Below are 27,425 nucleotides of genomic sequence, written 5' to 3'. Positions count from 1 at the left end.
TGATACATGTAAGATATACTCATCTGAATGCAAAGTTTCAAAGAATATTCTGCAAGCAGAGATAAGAAAGCCTCCCTCAGTGATCAATGCAAAGAAATAGAGGAAAACAATAGAATGGGAAAGATTAGAGATCTCTTCAAGAAAATGAAGGATACAAAGGGGACATTTCATGCAAAGATGCGCACAAAAAAGGACAGAAATGGTATGGACCTAAAAGAAGCAGAAGATATGAAGAGGCGGCAAGAATACACAGAAGAACTATACAAAAGAGATCTTAATGAACCAGATAACCACAATGGTGTGATCACTCACCTAAAGTCAGACATCCTGGAGTGTGAAGTCAAGTGGGCCTTAGGAAGCATCACTACAAACAAAGCTGGTGGAGGTGATGGAATTCCAGCTGGGCTATTTCAAATCCTAAACGATGATGCTGTGAAAGTGCTGCATTCAATATGCCAGCAAATTTGGAAAACTCAGTCAGCAGTGGCCACAGGACTGGAAAAGGTCAGTTTTCATTCCAATCCCAAAGAAAGGCAATGCCAAAGAATGTTCAAACTACCCCACAATTGCGCTTATTTCACACGCTACCAAAGTAATGCTCAAAATTCTCCAAGCCAGGCTTCAACAGTACATGAACCGAGAACTTCCAGATGTTCAAGCTGGATTTAGAAAAGGCAGAGGAACCAGAGATCAAATTGCCAACATCTGCTGGATCATAAAAAAAGCAAGAGGATTCTAGAAAAACATCTACTTCTGCTCATTTACTACACTAAAGCTTTGGACTATGTGGATCACAACAAACTGTGGAAAACTCTTTAAGAGATGGGAATACCAGACGACCCTACCTGCCTCCTGAGAAACCTATATGCAGGTCAAGAAGCAGCAGTTAGAACCAGATGTGGAACAACAGACTGGTTCAAAATTGGGAAAGGAGTACATCAAGGCTGTATACTGTCATCCTGCTTATTTAACTTTATATGCAGAGTACACCATGAGAAATGCTGGGCTGGATGAAGCACAACCAGGAATCAAGACTTCCAGGAGAAATATCAATAATCTCAGATATGCAGATGACACCACCCTTATGGCAGAAAGTGAAGAGGAGCTAAAGAGCCTCTTGATAAAGGTGGAAAAGGAGAGTGAAAAAGCTGGCTTACAACTCAACATTCAAAAACTAAGATCATGGCATCCGGTCCCATCACTTCATGGCAAATAGATGGGGAAACAATGGAAACAGGGACAGATTCTATTTTCTTGGGTTCCAAAATCACTGCAGATGGTGACTGCAGCCATGAAATTAAAAGACACTTGCTCCTTGGAAGAAAAGCGGTGACAAAACTAGACAGCATATTAAAAATCAGAGACATCACTTTGCCAACAAAGGTCTGTATAGTCAAAGCTATGGCTTTTCCAGTAGGCATGTATGGATGTGAGAGTTGGACCGTATAGAAGCCTGAGCACCAAAGAACTGATGCTTTTGAACTCTGGTGTTGGAGAAGACTCTTAAGAGTCCCTTGGACTGCAAAGAGATCAAACCAGTCAATTCTAAAGGAAATCAATTCTGAAAATTCATTGGAAGTACCGATGCTGAAGCTGAAGTTCCAATGCTTTGCCCACCTGATTCGAAGAGTTGAGTCATTAGAAAAGACCTTGATGCTGGGAAAGATTGAAGGCAGGAGGAGAAGGGAATGACAGAGGACGAGATGGTTGGATGGCATCACTGATTTAATGGACATGAGTTTGAGCAAGCTCTGGGAGATGGTGAAGGACAGGGAAGCCTGGTGTGCTGCAGTCCATGGGGTCGCAAAGATTGGACATGACTGAGTGAATGAAGAACAATATATACAATGGAATATTACCCAGCCATAAAAAGGAACAAAATAGTGCCATTTGCAAAGACATGGATGGATCTAGAGATTGTCATACAGAGTAAAGTAAATCAGAAAAAGAAAACCAAATATCATATAATATCGCTTATATTGGAATCTAGAAAAATGGTACAGATGAACTTGTTTGCAAAGCAGAAATAGAGACACACATGTAGAGAACAAACATAGGGATACCAAGAGGGGAAAAGGGTGGGATGATTTTGGGTATTGGGATTGACTTATATACACTACCATGGATACAGCAGGCCAGTAATAAGAACCTACTGTATTGCACAGGGAATTCTACTCAGTACCCTGTGGTGACCTAAATGGGAAGGAAATCTTAAAAAGAGGGAATATATTAATATGCATATGTATAACTGATTCACTTTGCTGTACAGCAGAAACTAACAGAACACTGTAAAGCAACTATACTCCAATAGAAATTAACTTAACAAAACAAAAGCAAAAAGACACCTACCAGAAACACTTCCATGGGAAATTCAATGGGGTACTGATTGAAGGAAATTCTGATACATTTGTTGATTCTCAGAGCAACCATAGCGGTTAGAAATAGTAAGATGCTGGTGGAATTAGCTTTAGGGAGACCTAAACAGTAGTTAATTATGTTCTGAAAGAAAACAAAATTACAGAGGCTTAGGAAAGGATGTAATAATTGCCTTAACCTAGAAAATGACCCTTTCTAAATCAGTTCAAACAGAAGTCCCTGGGCAAGGTTGCTGTGCATAGAGTTCTTTATGAGCATGACTAGAACAGGGAGAGCAAGTAGGTGGATATATAATTTTTTAAGTTGGAAAAGATACATTAGAAGACAATAATGTCCAACAAGAGGAGAATACACTTTCAGTGTTTCAGTGTAATGGAAAGGACCCAGGAGTTCTGTTATTAGCCTACTCTTTATCAATTTGCCCAGACGATGTGTGTTTCGCTTGACTTCTGGGCCGTTATTGTATTCAGGGATAACTTTGCATTTTATATTCTTAAGATGTTTTAGGATACATGTCTGTTATGAGTTACATGATGGGAAGAATTATGATAGATAGTTATCTAAAAGACCAAATTTTAACATAAATCGTGTTAGTTTAAAAGGCTGGGGGTGAAATGATTAATGGAACTGAGAACATGGTCCAACTGGCACCTGCAATTAATCAAGACTGTAAATCTAGAAGAGGTGAAATTACTTCTAGGACCCTCTTGACCCAGCCGTCTATGCAAGAGTCTCTCCACTTGGGCCTACTTCTTTTTGGAGGCAAGGGGAGGAGCATCTGTTACTCTGGGTGAGGGCAGAAATTACTCACGTAGAAGAAGGCGATGGGACCAGAATTGTAACTGATCATAATTCCGAAGATGCAGGTCAACTGGGACAGCATAACGTGCAGGGCTGTGGCAGCCAGGTAAGCACTGATTGCAGCCTCCGGAATGTAAGTGGCAATGAAGCCAAAACCTAACATGCCCATAGACAGCTGTGGGGGGTTCAGATGGAAAAGAAAACCAGAGTGAGAGGAATGTCATCAAACCAGCAATGGTACCCCATTAGGCCATCTCCAAAGGTTCCAACAAAAAAAGTGAGCTTAGGCCCCTTTAATAATTTTCTTTTAACATAAAAAACTGGAGGCGGGGGGAGCTGTGCTGGATCTTTGCTGCTGTGCACAGGCTTTCTCTAGGTGTGGCGAGTGGAGGTCACTCTACAGTTGCGGTGCGTGGGCTTCTCACTGCAGTGTCTTCTCTCGGTGTGGAGCACGGGTTCTGCGTGCACGGGCTTCGGCAGTTGTGGCACACAGGCCCACAGCAGTCGGGCTCAGTAGTCATTGGTGCACAGGTTTAGCTGCCCCATGGCATGTGGAATCTTCTCGGATCGGGGATCAAATCTGTGTCCCTTGCATCGGCAGGCGGATTATTTACCAGAGGGCCACCAGGGAAATCCCCTTTGATGACTCATTTCTCTTTCCCTAATCAAATGAAATTGATGAGCTAAAAGCAGATCCTTGGTATTGATTCAGAGGCTCCCTTACAAACATAAGACTACACTCCTTTCTTTCTTCATGAGTATGTAAGCCAACGTTCTTACCCTAGAATCTACTGATCTTGTGGATGTGCGGTAATCAGTGACAAAGTGATCAGAAGAAGACTTGGCTTTTTTAAAGTCCTTTTCACTGAAATCTTCTTTACAAATACTTTTTGTTTATTTATTTATTTTTGCGTGTGCTGGGTCTTAGTTGCTGCGTGGGCTTTTCTCTAGCTGTGGTGCAAGGGCTTCTCACTGAGACGGCTTCTCTTGCTGCCAATTACAGGCTCTAGGGTGCCTGGGCCTCAGCAGTTGCAGCTCCTGGGCTCTAGAGCACAGACTCAACAGTTGTGGTGCACGGGCTCAGCTGCTCTGCAGCATGTGGGATCTTCCTGGGTCAGGGATTGAACCTGTGTCTCCTGCAATGGCAGGCAGATTCTTCATCACTGAGCCAGCAGGGAAACCCCAGTGGAACCTCTGATAGTCCTCCCCATGACATGTTAACATCCCTGTGAGGAATGCAGCTTTTCGCAAAAAAAATATTAAAACAACCTGGGCTCCAGCTTAAATATTTGGGCCTTTGATGTTTATGAAGAACAATTAAACTGAATTTATGTCTTTAGGATTAAATATAAATACACGTAAAATACAGCATATGTATGTAAATGTATTTTTTAAATGCTATGTAATACACAAGCAAAGGATTTAAAAGGATAGATGCCAAGTTATCAATAGAAGTTGCCTTTGGGGAATGGTTGATTAAAGGTTACGGGCACTATTTTGTAATTTATATACTCTTTTATTATTAGAGATTTTTGCAATATACTTGTTCATCTTTTATAATAAAAAAAAAAGTGGAAACTTATGGCTAGAGGGCGAGCTCCAATCCTCTTCAGAGGGGAGGTTAAGAAAATTGGCAGCCCAATGAAGAAGACAGGGAGACAAAAGCAAGTCTTGAAACCCTCTCTTGTCACCGCTTCATATTCCGCTGCACTAGGAACTCTCAGAAAACAAACTTGGAGGAACAAATCTATTAGCTTTAAGAGCGTTTTGTTTCAAAGCTTTCAGTTAGTTGAGCACTTTGTCTCCCTTGATCTCCGGTCATTACTGCCCAGAGTGCTCCTTGACTCTAGTCAGGCCAATCTGTTTCCTGTCTTTTGTGTGATTGACTAACTTCTTCTGTGCTTATGCCCAAACCCCTCTTCCCTCTCTGCCAGCCCAGGTTTATCATCTCTTTCGAGCGCTCAATAGGACTTCCCTGGTGGTCCAGTGCTGAGAATCTGCCTGCCAATGCAGGGGACACAGGTTTGATCCCTGCTCCAGGAGAGCTCCACAGCTGGACCTGTGTGCCTCATCCACTGAGTGGCGGTCCCTGGAGCCTCTGCTCTGCAACAAGAGAAGCCACCAGAATGAGAAGCCCACACACTGCAACTAGAGTAGCCCCCCCTGCTTTGCACAATTAGAGAAAGCCTGCGGGCTGCAACGAAGACCCAGTGCAGTCAATAAATAAATACAAATTGTAAAAAGAGCTCAATAAAACTTCTCTCCTTCAGAAAGTGTGGTACTGAGTGCGTTTGGACAAGTTTCTTAAACTTTCCGAACCTCAGTTCCCTTGTCTATGAAATGAACAATACCCAACGTGAGTGTTTTGTATGGATTACATGACAGAATACATGTAAAACTCTTAGCTCAAATCTGAAAACAGTGACAGACACAAACATATGTATCACTCATTCTCTTTTTTGGAGGGGCTGCCTTGGGTCTTCCTTGCGGCGCTCAGGACCTTCCTTGTGTCACGGAGGATTTTTTGTTGAGGCGCAAGGACTCTATTTGTGGCGTGCGGACTCAGTTGTTGTGGCTGAGGGCTTAGTTGCTCCACGGCATGTGGGAGTCTTAGTTCCTTGACCAGAGGTCCAAACCTGTGTCCCCTGCATTGCAAGATGGATTCTTAACCACCTGCGCTACCAGGGAAGTCCCTATATCACTCATTCTTCATGCTATCCCTTCCTTCAACCTTTTAAATGGCAAATATCTATAATGAACCATAGAACTCTTCCTTGCCCAACTGTGATGTGGCCTCAGAATCTGGTGTTAACATAATTTTCTAGACATCACTGTCAATCAGTCAGAACTGGTCTGTGACATGAAACCTATCTCTGTCATCCTTATTGAAAACAGGTAGAGACATTTCCCAAATTACAATGGTTCGAATAGTTTTAATTTCAACTTTACAATGGTGTAAAAGCACTACACAATCGGTAAAAATGGTATTTTGAATTTTGATTTTTTTTTTCTGGGCTAGGGTGCAGCATGATGCTCTTTTGTGATGCTGGGCAGGGGCAGTGAGCCAGAGCTCCCACTCAGCCACACAGACATGAGGGGAAACAACAGATACACTAAGAACTATCCTGTACTCAGACAGCCATTCTGTTTATCGCTTTCAGTACTATATTCAACAAACTACACGAGATATCCAATACTTTATTATAAAATAGGCTTTGTGTTACATGATTTTGCCCAATACAGCCTAATGTAAGTGTTCTGAGCACGTTTAAGGTAAGCCAGGCTAGGCTATGATATTTGGTAAGCTAGGTTTACTAAATGTATTTTCAACTTACAGTATTCTCAAATTACCATGGGTTTATCAGTATGTAACCCCATCATAGGTCGAGGAAGTTCTGTACTAAATGTTTGGCGAATGAAGGAAAGGTTTAATAAATGGTTGTTTCCTTCCCAGACAACTCCATCCCAACTAAAAACTATTCCTTTACTTCATATTTTTTAAATTATTTTTGGACATGCTACATGGTATGCAGGATCTTAGTTTCCTGACCAGGGATTGAACCCATGCCCTATGCGGTGGAAGCATGGATTCTTAACCACTGGACTGTCAGGAAAAGTCCCCACTTCATATTCTTTTGACCGTGAACTCTTCATTTTTGTTAATACTAGTGTGCACTTTAAGATTATCTAGCTAAGAGTCGGACACGACTGAGTGACTTCACCTTCACTTTTCACTTTCATGCATTGGAGAAGGAAATGGCAACCTACTCCAGTATTCTTGCCCAGGGAATCCCAGGGATGGGGGAGCCTGGTGGGCTGCCGTCTATGGGGTCGCACAGACTTGGACACGACTGAAGCGACTTAGCAGCAGCAGCAGCAGTGTACAGGTTCTAGAGGCAGACAAACAGCCTGAATCCCAGTTTGGGATCTTACTGGTTACATTATCGTCAGCAATTCACTTAACCTCTCTATACCTTTGTTTCCTTAAAATAAGTACAGAGTAATACCTGCTCTCATACAGGGGGGTGTTGTGAGGACCAAATGAGGATAAGACATGTAAAGTGCTTTGAACATTGACAGCACACAGCAATAATCGTTAGATGTTATTATTTAGTTCAGACTTTTCTAAAACTTTTTATTGTAAATAATTGTAGGTTGACATGCAGTTGTAAAAAAGCAATGCAGAGATCCTGTTTTCCCCATCTTGCACAACTATACTACATGCCACAACTAGGATAGTGACATCAAATATAGACAAGATAAAAAATAATTCCGTCAGCACAAGGATCTCTCCTGTTGTCCTGTTACAGCCTCTCACCTCCCAGCTCTGCCTCCAACCTCCATCCTCTGAGCTCTACTCATCTTTAATCCCTGGCAACAACGAATCTGTTCTCCATTTCTATAATTTTGTCACTTCAAGAATTTTACATATATGGAATCGTCAGCATGTGAACTTTTCAGTTTTTAGTCTCATTCACTTTTCCTCTTTATTATTTCCTTCCTTCTGCTTATTTTGGGTATAATTTGCTCTTATGTTTCTAGATTCTTGTGGAGGGAGCTTATATTATTAATCTGAGACTTTTTCTTCATTCTACTATATACGTTTCATTGCTATAAATTTCCTTTTCAGCACCACTTTAGCTGTGTCCCAGAAATTTCGGTACATTTTATTTTCATTTACTTCAGTGTATTTGTTTTCCTTGAAACTTCCTCTCTGACTTATGGATTGTTTAGAAGTGTGTTGTTCAGTGTCCAGGAATTTGGAGACTTTCCTGTTAACTTTTTGTTATCGAGTTCTAGTTTGATTCCACTGTGGTCAGAGAACACACTGTTTGACTTCAATTCTTTTAAACTTATTGATGTTTGTTTTATAGCCCAGGATGTGGTCTACCTTGCTGTATGTTCCATGGGTTGTTGAAAAGAATGTGCATTCTGCTGTTACTAGTTGGAGTGTTCTATAAATGTCTCGAGTCCTATTGGTGTTGTTGATGTTTTGAATGTTACTATATCCTTGTTGATTTTCTGTCCAGTTGTTCTATCAATTGTTGGGAGAGGAGAGATGGAATCAAGATTGCCGGGAGAAATATCAATAACCTCAGATATGCAGATGACACCACCCTTATGGCAGAAAGTGAAGAGGAACTAAAAAGCCTCCTGATGAAAGTGAAAGTGGAGAGTGAAAAAGTTGGCTTTAAGCCAACTTTTGAGCTTTAAGCTCAACATTCAGAAAACGAAGATCATGGCATCCAGTCCCATCACTTCATGGGAAATAGATGGGGAAACAGTGGAAACAGTGTCAGACTTTATTTTGGGGGGCTCCAAAATCACTGCAGATGGTGACTGCAGCCATGAAATTAAAAGACGCTTACTCCTTGGAAGAAAAGTTATGACCAACCTAGACAGCATATTCAAAAGGAGAGACATTACTTTGCCAACAAAGGTTCGTCTAGTCAAGGCTATGGTTTTTCCTGTGGTCATGTATGGATGTGAGAGTTGGACTGTGAAGAAGGCTGAGCGCCGAAGAATTGATGCTTTTGAACTGTGGTGTTGGAGAAGACTCTTGAGAGTCCCTTGGACTGCAAGGAGATCCAACCAGTCCATTCTGAAGGAGATCAGCCCTGGGATTTCTTTGGAAGGAATGATGCTAAAGCTGAAACTCCAGTACTTTGGCCACCTCATGCAAAGAGCTGACTCATTGGAAAAGACTCTGATGCTGGGAGGGATTGGGGGCAGGAGGAGAAGGGGACGACAGAGGATGAGATGGCTGGATGGCATCACTTAATTGATGGATGGTGAGTCTGGGTGAACTCCGGGAGTTGGTGATGGACAGGGAGGCCTGGTGTGATGTGATTCATGGGGTTGCAAAGAGTCGGGCACGACTGAGCGACTGAACTGAACTGATCTGTCTGTTTCTCCATTCCAGTTATATCTGTTTTTGCTTCACATATTTTGGGGCTCTGTTGTTTGTTGCATACATATGTAGGTCTGCTACATCTTCTTGGAAGAGCAAGCCTTTTATTATTATGTGCTGTCCTTCTCCACCTCTGGTAATTTTCTTGGCTCTGAAGTCTACTTTATCTGTTATTAATATAGTCAATCCTGCTATACTTTCCCTTTTTTAAATTTTCAACCTAATTATTATTTTTGTTGTTTCTTGCAGACAGCATATTTCTAAATATTTAGTTGATGTCTTTAATGTAAATGTTGATATGTTAAGGGTTAAGTGTGCCATTTCTGTTTGCTCTATTTTTCATCTTTTATTTTTTCTGATTTCACACATTACTTGAACTTTTTTAGAATTTCATTTTATCTATAGCATTTTTGAGTGTATAGGTTTTGAAGTGGTTGTCTTAGGTATTACATTATATATACATAACTTATCACAGTCTACTGGTGTAAACATTTTACCAGTTTGAACAAATTATAGAAAATTTACTTCCCAATATGTTTGTTTATAAAAGAATTGTTTTAAATATTTCTTCCATATGCATTTTGAACCACATCAGTGGTGTAATTTTTGCTTCAACCATTGAACATAATTTAGAAAACTTAAGAAGACAAAGAAAACTACCATATATATCCATGTTTTCCCTTTTCCATTGTTCTTTCTTCCTACTCGATGTTCCAAGATGCCTTCTTTTATCATTTCCTTTCTGTTTAGAGAACTTCTTTTAGCCATTCTTTTAGGGTAGGTCTTGCTGGTGATAAATTCTCTTAGTTTTCTTTCATATATCTTGATTTCTCCTTCATTCTTGAAGGCTATTTTCAGAAATGCTGGGCTGGATGAAGCACAAGCTGGAATCAAGATTGCCAGGAAAAATATCAATAACCTCAGATATGCAGATGACACCACTCTTATGGCAGAAAGCGAAGAGGAACTAAAGAACCTCTTGATGAAGGTGAAAGACAAGAGTGAAAAAGCTGGCTTAAAACTCAAAATTCAAATAAAATAAGATCATGGCATCCAGTCCCATCACTTCATGGTATATAGATGGGCAAACAATGGAAACAGTGACAGACTTTACTTTCTTGGGCTCTAAAATCACTGCAGATGGTGACTGCAGCCATGACACTTGCTCCTTGGAAGAAAAGCTATGACAAACTTAGATAACGATTAAAAAGCAGAGACATTACTTTGCCAACAAAGGTCCATCTAGTCAAAGCTATGGTTTTTCCAGTAGGCATGTATGGATGTGAGAGTTGGACCATATAGAAGACTTCAGTGTCGAAGAGTTGATGCTTTTGAACTTTGGTGTTGGAGAAGACTCTTGAGAGTGCCTAGGACTGCAAGGAGATCAAACCAGTCCATCCTAAAGGAAATCAATCCTGAATATTCATTGGAAGAACTGATGCTGAAGCTGAAGCTCCAATACCTTGGCCACCTGATGCAAAGGGCCAACTCGTTAGAAAAGACCCTGATGCTGGGAAAGATTGAAGGCAGGAGAAGGGGATGACAGACGACAAGATGGTTGGATGGCATCACTGACTCAATGGATATGAGTTTGAGCAGCTCTGGGAGGTGGTGAAGGACAGGGAAGTCTGGTGTGCTGCAGTCAGACACAACTGAACAACAACAATGATTTTTGGATTAATAGTTCTTTCAGCAAATGAAAGAATATTGTGCAATTTCCTTCTGGTCTCCATGGTTTCGGATAAGAAATCTGCTGTCATTTAAATTATTTTCTCCCTGAAGGTAAAGTGTTTCTCTCACTGCTTTCAGGATTTTTTTTCATTGTTTTTAGTTTCCAGACATAGACTATGATTTGTCTTGGTGTAGATTCCTATGGATTTATCTTGTTTTGGATTTTCCAAGGTTCTTAAAACTGCAGAAGTATATCTTTTGTCAAATTTGGGGCATTTTCAGCTATTAGTTCTTCAAGTAATTCAGTCCCATCTTTTTTCCCCTCCCTTTCTGGGATGCTTATAAGACACAAATGTTAGAGCTTCTGTTATAGTCCCACTTGTCCCTGAGATTCCGTTAAACTTTTTCCAGTCTATTTTCTGTTGTTCAGACTGAGTAATTTCTGTTGTTCTTTCTACAAGTTCATTGATTCTTTACTCTGTCTCCTCCATTTTGCTATCGAGTCCATTCTTTGAATTTTTAATTTTTGTTAGCGTATTTTTCAGCCGTAAAATTTCTATTTGGTTCTTCTTTACATCTTCTATTTATTTTTTGAGACTTTCTATTTTTTTTACTTTGTTTCAAGCATATTCATAATTGGTTGCTGAAGCATTTTTAGGATGGCTGCTTTATAATTTATACCAGATAATTCTAACACCTCTCATCTCAGTGCTGGCATCTTTTTATTGCCTTTTTTCATTAAAGTTGAAATGTTCTTGGTTCTTGATATGACAAGTTATTTTCAGTTCAGCTATTGACATTGCATGTACTATGCTATAAGATTCTGGATCTTACTGAAATGTTCTGTTTTAGCCACCTTATTTTGATAAAGTGCTGAGAGGGGAAGGTGTTACCTTGTTACTGCCTGGTCAGGTAGAAGTCCAGGTTCTCCTCTTAAAATCCGCTGACACCTGAGGCAGTAGGGACTCGTCATTTTTACCGGGAGGAGATGGAAGTTCTGGCTCCCCACTAGGCCTGCACTGATACCATCCTGACTGGGAGAGACAGAAACGCCTTTATTTCTCCCTGCATGGTCTCCACTGACACTGCTACAGAGGGGCTCGTCATCATTAATGCTGTGTTGTGGTGAAAGAACTGACTCTTCACTAGGCTTTCTCGGACACACCCCAGCAAGGAGCAGGAAGAGAGGCTCATTACTACCCAGTGGAGATGAAAGTCTCGACTCCCTATTTGGCTTTCTCTGACAACACCCCGGGTAGCTACCTCATTACAGCTGGGTAAGGGTGGAAGTCTGGGCTCCCCACTTGGCCACCACTCGCATGAGTAGGGATGACACCACAGAGTTGTTGTTGTTTTTTTTTCCCTTGGTGTTTGTCTGGAGTAGAGCAGTTATTGGGTAAATGTTTTCAGAATTGCTAGTCTTTCCTAGTCCTGTGGCTATATAGAACAGACTTTTGTTGGGACTTTTTCTTTTGGTCTGCCGCATTGGCATTTTGGCTTTCTGGCTTCTTTAGCACCAAGTTTAAGATGTATGGGGCAAAAAGAAAACCCAAGGAACTCTCCACTGTGTTGTTCCTTGGGTCTGAACCAGTTTGTTGTCTTCGCTCCGCCTTTCAGAGCCTTTTTATATTTGGTTTGTATATAACTTTCCAAAATTTTCAGTTGTTCTTAGGAGGAGGAATAGGGAAAAGTACATATATTCTATCTTCCTGTAAATGGAATATCTTCTCCTTTGTTATATGAAAAAAGTGATCCTCAAACAAGGAAAAAGAACATGCCAAGGCTACTTATAATTAATAGATTGCTGACTTGCTGTCTGTTATTTTGTCTTCTGCTGCAAGACTGACTTTTTAAAACATGGGTATTATATCTTAAAAAAATCTTTTTGGTCTCTATTAAAGTACCAACTTCATTTCTCCGTACTCTGTAATTATAACTTATTAATGCTTACTATGTGACAGGCTCTAGGCTGAATGCTTTACATGCATTTTCTCACTTAATCCTTACAAGAACTCTGCAATACAAATATTATTATTCCCATTTTAAACATGAAGAAACTGAGGCCTGCAAATAAGTCATACAATTGGTTAAGAGTCAGGGCTGGGGTCAGCCCACCAGGGCAGCCTGCCTTTGTAGGCTCCCAATAAGTCTTTACCTAATAAAGGATGGCTTCAGGGAAATCAGAGAAAGTTAGCTAGAGTTTGGGTTAGCTGAGAAGACAGAGAAATAAAGCTGAAATATGTGACTTTGGTTCAGTCGGTGATGCTTTAGATGGTAGACTCTCAGAAGAAATCAAAGACACTGCCCAAAATAAGGTTGGATATTTTAATAAATCATTGATATCATCGTCCATTAGCTGTGTCCTGTCATTGTAGAGAAAGGATTTTACATCTGACTCTAATGCCCACTAACCAAAAATACAGTGTGTGAGCCCACGAGTGCTATTCTTGTTGAAAGAATATAAAAGAATTTTTTAAAATATGAAATCATGAGTAGAACTCTAGGCCACATTCCCTGAGACCCTTCTCTTAGATTTTTTGGATATAGACCATTTTCAAAGTCCTTATTGAATTTGTTACAATATTTCTTCTGTTTCAGGTTTTGGTTTTTTGACCACGAGGCATGCAGGATCCTAGCTCCCTCACCAGGGATTGAACTCGCCACCTCCTGCATTGGAAGGTGAAGTCCTAACCGTTGGACCACCAGGGAAGTCCTATTTGGACCCTTCTTTAGTCTTATAGTATTAGAGATTGAGGAGAATGTTGAGTATCTCATCCTAAACCAGGGGCGGTAGATTTCTGGGGAGGGAGAAGTTTTGTCACTGAGGAGTCAGTCTATCCATATGTCCCATAAGTTTTGGAAAAAAATGAAAATCACTTAAATTCCAGATATTTCACAATGGGTAACAGAAGCAATTCAAGGAAAGAGTTCATGTGCAGCCCCTTTATTTATTTCTTTTTCCTTCAGGGATTCAGAGACTCAGGACCTACCTGAATAATCCCAGTCAGCAAAGTTACAGATGCCACAGAACTCAAGGATCTGTTATAGTTCTCATAGAAGGACATGTTAGAAAAGTCATTCTGGATGAAAGTTCCCAGTAATAAGTGGCCCCTGTTGAATGGCTCTGTCCTCAGGACATTGATTGCCAGAGCACTCACAAGGAAGAATGTACCTATGAAAGAAAACGGTTAGGCAGAGGGTGAGGTTTTAAGTCCAGGTGAACTGACAGATGTTGACAAAAGCAAAGCACTTTTCTTATCTGAAAGTGGCCACTGAGAAGTAAGAAAGAGCAGGAAAAAGCTCTCTGGTTTCACATACTGTAACCAACTCCAAAATTTTAGATCTTTTTGGCCTAGGTAACAACCTCTTTATATCAATGGGCATATGGAGTAGGAAGAAAGAGAAACTGACTGGAAATGTATATCTGGCTCAGCTACTGTGCCTGTTCTTAGAAATGGTGAAAAATGAGATGGTGGAAAAAGGATCAGAAAACAAAGCTAATCAATAATAAGAAGAAGAAAAACAATACCTAAACACTTAAGAAGGATGTAATAGGTGCAAAATGACATGGAGCTAAACCTGTTTCAAACAAAATTTTATTTACTTCTCATATTGACATGAATGCAGGAGGCAAGGGCAAATTTTACCTTTAAATTACCTAACAGAAGCAAAACTCTAGTAGCCCTTGTTATCAGTATTTGGAAGTGACTGTAATGCGCTCTGAGAACTTGGAGTAATTGGAATAAAATAGCTGTTTTAGTGTTTAAAATCAACAGATACTAAATTTTAGTAAAGATGTGGAATAGTGTCCTTAAAAAGGCACAGGTGCACACACCACAGAATGGGATGGCAACTGGACTGAATATACAAACACATCTGGAGAAAAAAGTGTGCCAGTCAGAATGGTCAGTGTTGGTTGCCTGGTCAGTTGTTCAGTGTGGAAGCTCAGAAAAAGGTACTTGACTCGTGAACGTTGGCGATGCCCTTCTGAGACCGTCAGGGCATTGTGTGGTTTGATTTCTATACAGGTTCACCTAGAGGAAGTAATTGTGCTGATCACAGGACCTTCAGTTGGGTCTGGTCTCTGCAACAGTCATTTCGAATTATAAATTAGTAGATGGACATTTGACTCAGGGAAGAAAAGTGCTTACCCTGTGGGTTTCAGTGTTTTGATTACTATGACAATATTTTCTCAATGTAAATTAATAATTTGATATGATTATTATAAATTAGGTTCATGGAGGATGGTTATTATGGGTTCAGCTGAAAAGTGGATCCATTCTAGGAGTTTTGGCAAAATCATTTCTGGATCTTTTCAGTCACGGATAATCAGATCACAAAGTGTGGAAATTTCAGCAAGGAAGACGCCTCTTGTCCTTTCATTCCTTTAATAACTTATGGGCCTGTTTGTCTGGTGGGGACATTAATAATAGCATGAAAGTGTTCAGTTTCTAAAATCTGAACACTAACTCTGTGAATAGAATATCCCTGTGACTGATTCATGTCGATGTATGGCAAAAACCACCACAATATTGTAAAGTAATGAGCCTCCAATTAAAATAAATAAATTATAAAAGAAGAATATCCATCTTCTGCCTCTTTTCTTTATATGTTAAACATAGATTTAACTTCAGTTCCTTAGCAATAAGTAAATAACCGAGATGGAGACTTCATATACCTCCTGTGATTCTAGCACTGAACTCACCAATGGACATTTGATGACATGATCCAAAAATTCCATAAATTACTGAAGCACAGAAAGCTGCATAAGAGACATTGAGAGGAGGAATCAGATGCCTTGCCAGCAAACCAAGCATCAGGACTGAAAAGCAAGATAATTTAAGTAAGCAAAGGTAGCCTGGCTTTTTAAAGTCACCTGAAATAAAAACTGTAAAGAATACTTAAAATAAAAGTAACCCATGTACACAGCTGAATATGGTAACAGTATCCTTTGGCATACAGCCCTTAATTAGTACTTTTTATGATTGGCTTTGATTTCTAGCTTCTCTTCCTATTTTATCACATGTTTTTACACTTGAATTCTAAATCATAGGCTTAAACACCTTTCATGTGAATCATGGAAAGCAAACATCAAAGCAATAGGACCTTTAATCTCAACAGCTCAGAAGCAGCCCATTCTCATCCTCAGTCTAGTATAAGAAGGCCCTAGGAATCCTCCAGGGTTGGAGATAAAGCTAGACGGCAAAGCAAAAATTGTCACACTTAAGTGACTTGACTCCAAGTTGGTATGTGTTGTCTTTCTTTCATATGCCAATCACTCCAGCATCTTCCTTCAGCTCCTTCTTCAGTATTTAATTTCTTTTCTAAGAAGCACTATGAGATTTTGGAAATTTTGAGGCAAATGGACTGACCTACATGGTGTCATCATTTGATGTCTCAAGTCCACAACTCCTGCCCTGAGCAACTCTCTTCAATTTACATCATACCAGTGTGCTCATCAGAAATCAATTATGAGTCTAGTGAGCCAAATTTATTGTCTTAAACAAGCAATGCTTTGTTGACCCACTTCAACAATGGTCAACTCATGGCCAATCTTGTTTCATCAATGTCTTCATTCCTCTCCCATCCCATAATTATTTTGAGGCAAATCCAAAACATTAAGTCATTTCATCTGTAGATATTTTTAGTATATGTGTTTTAGGAAAAGGGCCTCTTTTAAGTACAATATCATCATCACACTTAAGAAACTAATAATGGTTCTTTACCATTATCAAACATCCAATATTCAAATTTCCCTGACTTCTCATATATAGTTGTACTTGTAGACCACCTGTAAGATAATCTACAATGACTAACTGGTACTCAGGTCCTTGAGTGAGTTTCACCCCTTAAGTGTGAAATAACTTACTTCTCTTTTTAAAATTTATTTATTTTAATGGAGGTCAATATACTTTACAATGTTGTAATGGTTTTTGCCATACACTGACATGAATCAGCAATGGGTATACATGTGTTTTCCATCCTGAACCCTCCTCCCACCTCCCTCCCCATCCCATCCCTCAGGGTCATCCCAGTGCACCAGCCCTGAGCACCCTGTCTCATGCATCGAACCTGGACTGACGATCTATTTCACATATGATAATATACATGATTCAATGCTATTCTCTCAAATCATCCCACCCTCGCCCTCTCCCACAGTGTCCAAAAGTCTGTTCTTTACATCTGTGTCTCTTTTGCTGTCTCGCATATAGGGTCATCATTATCATCTTTCTAAATTCCATATATATGTATTAATATACTGTATTGGTGTTTTTCTTTCTGACTTTCTTTGCTCTGTATAATAGGCTCCGGTTTCATCCACCTCATCAGAACTGATTCAAAAGGATTCTTTTTAATGCCTGAGTAATATTCCATTGTGTATATGTACCACAGCTTTCTTATCCATTCATCTGCCGATGGACATCTAGGTTGCTTCCATGTCCTGGCTATTTGAAACAGTGCTGCGATGAGCATTGGGATACACATGTCTCTTTCAATTCTGGTTTCCTTGGTGTGTATGCCTAGCAGTGGGATTGCTAGGTCATATGGGAATAACTTACTTCTATTAAAAATAAATAGGCTACAACAAAAATGATAAGATGTCACTTTTGAGATTGGGTTGCAAAAAGACAGTGTTTTCTGTCTTCACTGCTCTCTGGCTCTCTCTCTCTCTTTCATTTAGGTCACCAGCTGCCAAAGTTGACCTCAAGGGTGTGCTACCTACGCAGTCACAGAGTATCTTGGGCTTAGAAGGCTCCATGCTTGAATTAATGCCCTACTCTGATCATCTTGAAAAATACTGGATAATTTTTGAACTAGGGAATCTGCATTTGCATCTTGCACTGGGCCTCACACATCAGTTGTTCCTGCCAGAGGCCATGTTGTGAGGATACTCAAGCAGCCATATAGAGGCCGATATGGTGGAAAACCCAAACCTGCCAGCAAACATGAGTAGCCTGGAAGCTGATCCAGCAGCCTCAGTAGAGCCTTGAGATGAATGACAGTTTGACTGCAACCTTATGAGAGACCTTGAGCCAGAGGTATGGCAGGTTTGGGGTGATCTTTAAAAAAAAGTTATTTGCTATTACATGTGCTTTCTTTTGTGGTTATTATACTTTTTTTTTTTTTTAACAAACTTTGTGTTTACATCAAATGAAGTCCTCACATTAGTTGACACATCTCTTAAGTCTTTTGTAATTTATGGTTCCCCTTCCACATTTTTTCCCTAAACAAGTCTCTATTGACTGCAAGTAACAGAAAACCAGTTCAAATCAGCTTGAGCAAAATAGGAAAAAAATTTTTGCTGAACAGCATGGTTTGCTGGATCTTAGTTCTCTGACCTGAGCTGGACCCGAGGCTCATGGCATTGAAAGCACTGAGTCCTAACCACTGGACCACCAGGGAATTTCCAAAATAGGGAATATATTAAAAGAGGACAAAGGTCAGTTGGACCTCATCAGAGGCTGGAAGCAGAACTAAATAGCCATCAGGATCCAGGCAGCTGTTTCCCCATTCTCTTTGTCTACAGGCTTATAGTCTCCTGTTTTGTTCCCAGTTTGAGGGCCTCGATGAACAAGACTTCTATGTATATTCTTGTACATGACTCTAGGTGCGTAAGTGGGTAAATTCCCTCGAGATGATACACCCTGAAGCATAACTGCTGGGGCATTTAACAGAATATGCGAAACTGTTTTCCAAATGGTTGTACAATTTACATTCCCACCAAAACTATGAAAATTCTCATTATTTACATCTGTATTATCACATGATATTATCAGAATTTTTATTTCAGTGGGTATGAGCTAGTTAATTTCCACTTCCACTTCTTGTATTACCAATAATGTTGGTCAATCTTATTGCGTAGTTTCTTATAGATTTGTAGGAATATATATATATATATATATATACACACACACACATACTTATATATATATATATATATTATAGATTTAAGTCCTTTGTTGGGTATTCTATGGTTTGTTTTTCAATCTTCATTGTGTATTCTTTTTTTTTTTAATTTTGGCTGCACTGGGTCTTCATTGCAGCCCCACAGCTTATAGGATCTTAGTTCCCCAACCAGGGATCAAACCCACATCCCCTGCATTGGAAGGTGGATTCTTAACCACTGGACTATCAAGGAAGTCCCTATCATGTCTCTGAATAAACAGAAGTTCTTAAGTTTTATTTAATTTAAACTTGCAATTATTTCCTTTTAGGCTAGTGCTTTTTGTGCCTTGTTTAAGAAACATTTTCTACCTCAGGTCCATAAAGATATCCTCCTCTATTATTCAAAAAAGTCTTTATAGTTTTGTCTTTCATATTTGGGTCTTTAATCTACCAGGAATAGATTTTTGTGTATGGGTGAGGTAGGGGTCTAAAAAATTGTTTTCATATAAATATTTAATTTATATGAAATATTCTGTTTCACATCATTTTTCAAAAGCCTGTTTCTATAGTGACACATCTGATACAAACCATGCAGTGTATACATGTGTGACTCTTCTGTTCCGCTGCCCTAATTGTCCATTTCTATAATACCACACTGTTTAATTACTTTTTTTTAGTAATTAGTAATATTTTGTAATAAATTTAATAATCCCCATTTTATTGTGAAATATATACATAGAAAGTATATTAAAATAGATGTTGAGTTTAATAAATATCTATAAAACAAACACTGATGTTACCACCTACTCAGATCTTTCATCCCAACCCCATCCCTCCCCACAGAAGTATTCATTATTTTGACTTTCGTGATAATAACTTCTTTACTTTTCTTTATAGTTTTACCACTACTGTACAAACCTCTAAACAATATAGTTTAGTTGGTCCCACTATTGAAGTTTATATTAGTGGGATTATAATGCATACAATTTTTATTTCTGCTTATTTTTCTCATTATTATATATATAAGCATCTTCCATGTTGTCATGAGTTGCTTGAGAGCACTCCTGTTCCTTCTGTGTATTCCAATATATGTATATATGAATGCTTATTTATTCATGCTACTTTTGATTGACATCATCTTAAACATTGTTACTTTATATTCAGTCTTGATAGCTGGAGATGCAAGTCCTCCTATGTCATACTTTAAGAGAACTTGCCTGTTCTTAGAAAATGTTATCTTTCAATTAATTTAGGTCCTTATTAATATTTCTCAGTAAAGTTGTACATTAATAATTTCTCTGTAGAGGTCTTGTACATCATTTCTTAGTTTCATTACAACTTATTTCATATTCACTATGCTTTGGTGAATGATATTTAAATTTTTTTTCCACATTTCATTTCTTGCAGGTATGAAAGAATATAATTGATTTTTATTTACACATCTTGTACCCAGCAACCTTAACAAAATCTTATTAATTATATCAATTTATCTGTAGATTCTTTTGAATTCTCTACATTAAAAAAATCATCTATGAATGATAAAGTTTTATTTCTTTGAAATTGCTATTAATTTTTTACCCTTTATCTTGCTTGAATACACTGCCTCTGAATTCAGTATAATGTTGAGAAGCTCTATTTACTCTTTTTAAGGCAATTTTTAAAAATTTAATTTTATCTGTGGCTGCACTGGGTCTTCATGCTGCCCGTGGGCTTTCTCTAGTTGGTGTGAGTGCTCCTCACTGTGGTGGCTTCTCCAGTTGTGGAGTATGGGCTCTAGGTGCCTGGGCTTCGGTAGTTGTGGCACACAGGCTTAGCTGCCCCGTGGCACGTGGGATCTTCCAGGACCAGGGACTGAGCCCCTTGTCCCCTGCTTTGCAGGCAGACTCTCTACTACTGGACCACAGGGAAGCCCACCCTATTTACTGTTTACAACCAACCTGTGGTGTGAAGACTGAGTCTTTTGAAATGTAGGGTTTCAAACCAATACAGGGAAGATAAGAGAATTTCTTGGCAACAGCCCGAGAACTAAATTGTCTAAGTCTTAGTTAAGGTTAGGCTGTGGAGAAATAGAGGGAAACCAAGTCTCTAAACTTTCCAAAACCTTAAAAATTTTTTAAATTTTGAACTAAGTTTAGACTTATAGAAAAGCTACAAAGATAATAGCACATTTCCATACAATGGGAAAGAAGTACGTCAAGACTATATATTGTTATCATGTGGAATGCTGGGCTAGATGACTCACAAGCTGAAATCAAGATTGCTGGGAAAAATAATAACCTCAGATATGCAGGTGACATCACTTTAATGGCAGAAAGCAAAGAGGAATTAAAGAGCCTCTTGATGAAGGTAAAAGACTAGAGTGAAAAAGCTGGCTTAGTACTCAAAATTCATAAAATGAAGATCATGGCATTTGGTCCCATCACTTCATGGCAAATAGATGGGGAGAAAGTGGAAACAGTGACAGATTTTATTTTCTTGAGCTCCAAAATCACTGCGGATGGTGACTGTAGCCATGAAATTAAAAAACACTTGCTCCTTGGAAGAAAAGCTACGACAAACCTAGAGAGTGTATTAAAAAGCAGAGACACCATTTTGCTGACAAAGGTCCGTCTAGCAAAGCTATGATTTTTCTAGTAGTCATGTATGGATGTGAGAGTTGGACCATAAAGAAAGCTCAGCGCCGAAGAACTGATGCTTTGGGACTGTGGTGTTAGAGAAGACTCTTGAGAGTCCCTTGGTCAGCGAGGAGCTCAAACCAGTCAATTTTAAAGGAAATCAATCCTGAATATTCATTGGAAAGACTGATGCTGAAGCTGAAACTCCAATACTTTGGCCACCTAATGCATAGAGCCAACTCATTGGAAAAGACCCTGATGCTGGGAAAGACTGAGGGCAAGAGAAGAAAGGGGCAACAAAGGATAAGATGGTTGGATGGCATCATCGACTCAGTGGACATGAATTTGAGGAAATTCTGGGAGATGGTGAAGGACTGGTGTGCTGCAGTCCATGGGGTTGCAAAGAGTCAGACACGACTGAGCAACTGAACAACAGCAATATATGCCTTACCTAGATCCCTCTAATGTGAATACTGTACATAATCATAGTATAATTGTTGGTATCAGGAAATTAACATTAGAAAATAACTATTAATAAATACTTTGCTTCAACTTCAACAGCTTTCCCCCTAATTTCCTTTTTCTGTTTCATAATTCCATCCAGAGTTCCCTATTTCATTTAGCTGTTATTTCTCCTTAATGCTAATATCTGTTATAGTTCCTCAGTTGTTACTTGTCTTTCTTGATTTTGTCACTTTGGACGAGTATTGAGCTATTTTGCTAAATGCCCCTCAGTTTGGGGTTGGGCTTCCGTGGTAGCTAGGCTGGTAAAGAATCTGCCTGAAATGTTGGAGACCTGGGTTTGATCCCTGGGTTGGGAAGATCTCCTGGAGGAGGCCATGGCAACCCTCTCAGTATTCTTCCCTGGAGAATCCCTATGAACAGAGGAGCCTGGCGGGCTATAGTCCATGGGGTCCCAAAGAGTCGGACATGACTGAGAGACTAAGCACAGCACAGCATAGGCTCCTCATGACCATACCAAGGTTAAATGTTTTGGATGCGAACACTACAGAAATGATATTACGTCCTTCTTAGTGCATTATATCACAGAATTCATGATCTCCAAATGTCTTACTATTCGTGATGACAGTATTGATTACTTGGTAAAGGTGGTTGCTCCCAGGTTCTCTATTGTAAAGTAGTGAAGGAATTAATAAATATCTTGAGGAAGATATTTGGAACTATACAAGTCTTGGCTTCCCTGGTGGCTCAGATGGTAAAGAAGCTGCCTGCAATGCGGGAGACCTGCATTAGATCCTTGGGTCGGGAAGATCCCCTGGAGAGGAAATGGCAACCACTCCGGTATTCTGCCTGGAGAATCCCATGGACAGAGGAGCCTGGAGGACTACAGTCCATGGCATCGCACAGAGTCGGACACAACCGAGCAACTAACCCTTTCACTTTTCAAGTCCTGTTACAGTTTGCCAACTTTTACCCACTGACTTTAACCTCTCTTAGTGGATTTTACCTCCAACAAGTATTACTATAGTCTTTTATTAATGGTGATTTTCTATTTTCTTTTACATTTATAAATTGGGTTCTACTGTAAGGAAGAGCTAGCATGTTTCAAATAAGGTTTTCACTGTGCAGTATTTTTAAAGATTTTTTAAAAAATCTTAACTGAAGTATGACTCAAACCAGTCAATTCTAAAGGAAATCAATCCTGAATATTCATTGGAAAGACTGATGCTGAAGCTGAAACTCCAATACTTTGGCCACCTAATGCGAAGAGCCAACTCATTGGAAAAGACCCTGATGCTGGGAAAGATTGAGGGCAAGAGAAGAAGGGGGCAAGTTCCAGTATTGCTTCTGTTTCATGTTTACATTTTTTGGCGGTGAGGCATGGGGATCTTAGCTCCCCAACCAGGGACTGAACTCACACTCCCTGCATTGGAAGGTGAAGTCTTAACCCCTGGATGGCCAGGGAAGTCCCACTGTGCAGTACTTTTGTTTCGTTTGAAGAAAATTATTGTTTGGTCCTACTTGTTTAAATGCAAGTAAAACTTTCGAACTGTTTACACTACAAATTATTTCATTATTCATACTACTTAAAATAACACACAGTCCCTTAGTCAGCAAGAGTTGCTTGGATTTACTCATTCAGGATACTTCCCTCGTGGCTCAGACAGTAAAGCGTCTGCCTACAATGCTGGAGACGCGGGTTCAATCCCTGGGTCAGGAAGATCTCCTGGAGAAGGAAATGGTAACCCACTCCAGTATTCTTGCCTGGAAAATCCCATGGACCAAGAAGCCTGGTAGGCTACAGGCCATGGGGTCACAAAGAGTCAGACACGACTTCACCTTCACTTTCACAGTTATGTAATCATTATTCAACAAATATCTTGAGTACCAATTATGTGCCAAATACTGTGCTAGATGTTAGGTATAGTTATACACCCTAATGTTACTCTTATTTTGGTATGAAATTATACTGATGACTTGGAAATTTAGCAGAGAAATGTCCTCAAACCTTGACCAAAGTGAAGGATCTTTGATAAGTGGGGTTCAGTAGTGGACTCACAGGTCAAGGTACAAGAGTTCAGGTCTCTCATTCCAGAACCACAGGAATGCTCTAAAGACGTTCTGATACTTTCCTGGAAGTGAATATACTTATACAAATGGACCGTTTTGGTTTGTGTCTGCCGTATGGAAATAAAAAAAAAAAACAACCTAGTTACTTAGTTGGCTGCACCGAGTCTTAGTTTCGACACCTGGGATCTTTAGTTGTGACACGTGGAATCTAGTGCGCTGACCAGGGATCAAACCTGGGCTCCCTGAATTGGTGGTCTTAGCCACTGGACTATGTGAAGTCCCTGCCACATGGAAATTAATGTAATCCATGGAGCCCATGCTTTGCAACAAGAGAAGTCACTGCTATGAGGAGCCCACCCACCACAACTAGAGAGCAGTCCCCACTCACTGTAACTAGAGAAAGTCCATGCACAGCAACAAAGACCCAGCACAGCCAAAAATAATTAATTTAAAAATCTTTACTCTTTTAAAAAACAAAAATTGGCTGCATTGGGCCTTGGTTGTGGTGTGCAGGCTCAGTAGTTAGCGTGTGTGAGCTTAGTCACTCCATGGCATATGGGATCCCAGTTCCCTGATCAGGGATTGAACCCAAAATGCCTGCATTGCAAGGTAGATTCTTAACCACTGAACCACCAGGGAAGTCCCTAAAAAACCTTTAAATAAAAAAAGGTGCAAGGGATCTATTTTTTTTTTACAAATTAATGTGAATCCATAGTTAACTCAAAATAGAAAGTTTAATTTAAAGATACTGACAATATCAAGTGCTAACAAGGGTGTGGAGGAACTAGAATTCTCATATATTGCTGGTGGGAATATAAAATGGTAGGTTCAGCCACTCTGCATAAACAGTTTGGCAGTTTCTTGTAAAGTTAAACATATACTTCCCATATAACCAATAATATCACTCCTGGGGTATTCACCTTGGAGAAATGACAATTATGTTCACACAAAAACCTGTACATGAGTGTTCACAGCAACTCTGCGATGGACCCAAACTGGAAACAAAATGTCCATCAATAAATGAATGGATAAGCAAACTGTGATACAGTCATATAATGGAATATTGTTCTTCAACAAAAAGGAATAAACTATTGACGCACACAGCAGTTTGCATTGATTTCATAATGCTGAATTAAGGATGTCATCCTTCAGAAGTTATATATTATATGAGTCCATGTATACGACATTCTGAAAAAGACAGAGCTATGGTGATGGAGAAGAGATCAGTGGTTGCCAGGGGTCAGAGGTCAGCAGACAACATGACTAAGAAGTGATGGTACAAGAGAGTTTGGGGGCTGATGGAACTGCTACGTAGCCTGGTGGTGGCAGTGGTTATACAAATTTATACCTGTGTTTTCATTCACAGAACTGTAAGAGGTAAGTAAATTTTACTGTAAGATAATTATTTTAAAGGGATCCCTTTTCCCCACTAACAGCCCTTTTGCCAGAGTTGGATTTCAGCTACCATTGGCCCCTTTCACTACATTTGTGATCATAAATTTCAATCTTGCTTGGTTTGCCCCCACAAGAATAGAGAAATGGAAGTGTTTAAAGACTATGGAGGGAATTGTGAACTGAATAAAGGAGGGGCTTCCCTGGTGGGTCAGCAGTAAAGAATCGGCCTGCAATACAGGAGCCACAGGAGACGTGGGTTCGATCCCTGGATTGGGAAGATGCCCTGTAGGAAGGCAAGGCAACCCACTCCAGTATTCTTGTCTAGAGAATCCCACGGACAGAGGAGCCTGATGGGCTACAGTCCATAGGATTCCAAAAAGTTGGACATGACAGAAGCAACTTAGCATTCACTGAGTAAAGCATTAACACAAAATCCTCTCGCTGATAAAGCTGATCTTGGGTTAGCTTTCTAGCTGTTTCTTTGGAAACCTGATAATGGTGGAATGTCAACTGTGTCACCAAGCAATACGAGTTATGGTAAAAAGAATCTGATTAGTATATTCTAGCTGGACCAAGGCTGAATGAAAGATTAGTATCTGGTGGGAAGCCCTAACTCTGAGCTTCTCAGAGCACAATGATACTTGCCACTGGACATGTCACTATGGGATCCCTGGAGGCATCAGCTATGGGAGTTATAAGAGGTGTTGGCTCCTACTTGGGAAACAGGACTTCTAAAGCCCAGATAGCTCCCCTACTTATCTAAGTGATCTTGTCTTATATCTGAACTGCCACTTGTAAGACCAAAGAGTGGGCCCCTGGACTGCTGTGTGTGACTTGCTAAAGAGAAGTTAGCATGCTGGGTTTCTTATTCTTCACTTTTCTAAGTAAAATCAACACCAAGTGAGGTCTATTGGAGTCCTGTGAGTATAAAATGACTAGTTAAGGAAAAAATGACCATGAGCAGGCATTACAAGAATTCAGGGTTCTAAACTAAACTGAGACTTTTGGAACCACCCTCGAAGAGTTAGAAATTTGGCAGGTAAGGAAACAAATGGTAATGATGTGAATGGAAATCACTTTTTTTTTTTTCTATTTATCTAGCACAAGTAACTTGTTTACTCTGGATAAGTGATATATTGTCTGTGGTTGAAAAGCCTTTGTATCTTTCTTACCTTGGGGAATTTGCACAAGACCAACACTTATACCAGCAAGTAAGTCTCCAAGAAGCCAATCTTTGAATCGATAGAAACACATCCACTCTAGGAAGGGAAACACTGTAAGCAGGCATCTTCGGAACTTGTGCCATGAGCATCTGCGAGAAAGAACAGACTTAAGTTCTCTGAAGAAAAAGTCCACAGGACCAAGAAAAGCCACACCCAATACTTTCTTCCTCCCACACAACAGAGTTTTTTGTTAATACCACTGACATGTGGACATATTGGACTGGCTAAGTCTTTGTTGTGAGGCTGTCCTGTGCACTGTAGGATGTCTAGCAGCATCTCTGGTCTGTATCCATTAGATGCCACCAGCATCCCCTCCCTTAGTCTTAATAACCAAAAATGTCTCCAGGCACTGCCAAATATTCCCTGGGGGATGGTATCACCTCCAGTTGAGGATCAGTGCCATACATGATAAGAACTAAGCCTTATAAGGGCTTCCCTGGTGGCACAGTGGTAAAGAATCTGCCTGCCAATGCAGGAAACATGGGTTCGATTTCTGGGTCAGAAAGATCGATGGGTCAGGAAGATCCCCTGGAGAAGGAAATGGCAAGCCACTCCAGTATCCTTCCCTGGGAAATCCCATAGACAGAGGAACCTGGTGGGCAATAGTCCACTGGGTCACAAAAGAGTCAGACATGATTTAGCAACTCAGTTCAGTTCAGTTGCTCAGTCGTGTCCCACTCTTTGCGACCCCATGAATTGCAGCATGCCAGCAAAAGCCTTGTAAGTCTGGTATACAAATCAGGTGTGCAGTTTTATAGAATGTTTGAAGAAAATTCAAGGTGCCAAAATTTACCAGTAGAAAAATTGACTTTTATGGCTTTCTCTTGGTAAGGACAGTTTTCTGACACGTGATATTGGTGGGTGGCAGGGAATTAACACATTCATATCATTCCTGTATACTAAAATTTTTACCAAGCATTAACTCTCCATGGCTTTGACCTGTAATAAAGAATCTGCCAGTAATGCAGGTGCAAGAGACTCAGGTTTGGTCCCTGGGTTGGAAAGATCCCCCAG

General features: G+C 39.9%; 1 protein-coding gene across 1 annotated transcript in view; it reads right to left on the bottom strand.

Moving 5' to 3' along the window:
- The window catches only part of SLC26A8 (solute carrier family 26 member 8), an 89,375-nt gene that overhangs the window by 46,624 nt on the left and 15,326 nt on the right, over positions 1 to 27,425 (bottom strand). The window contains exons 5-9 of the mRNA XM_055571600.1: positions 26,361 to 26,500; positions 15,465 to 15,581; positions 13,750 to 13,931; positions 3,188 to 3,352; positions 2,350 to 2,499 (exon numbers count right to left, since the gene is read on the bottom strand). Of these exons, the coding sequence (XP_055427575.1) occupies positions 2,350 to 2,499; positions 3,188 to 3,352; positions 13,750 to 13,931; positions 15,465 to 15,581; positions 26,361 to 26,500 (754 nt within the window). The remainder of the gene's footprint in view (positions 1 to 2,349; positions 2,500 to 3,187; positions 3,353 to 13,749; positions 13,932 to 15,464; positions 15,582 to 26,360; positions 26,501 to 27,425) is intronic.

The sequence above is a fragment of the Bubalus kerabau genome, chromosome 3, assembly GCF_029407905.1.
Source record: "Bubalus kerabau isolate K-KA32 ecotype Philippines breed swamp buffalo chromosome 3, PCC_UOA_SB_1v2, whole genome shotgun sequence".
NCBI lineage: Eukaryota > Metazoa > Chordata > Mammalia > Artiodactyla > Bovidae > Bubalus > Bubalus kerabau.
Note: the sequence above shows the minus strand (reverse complement) of the source record. Positions and strands in the feature narration are given on the sequence as shown.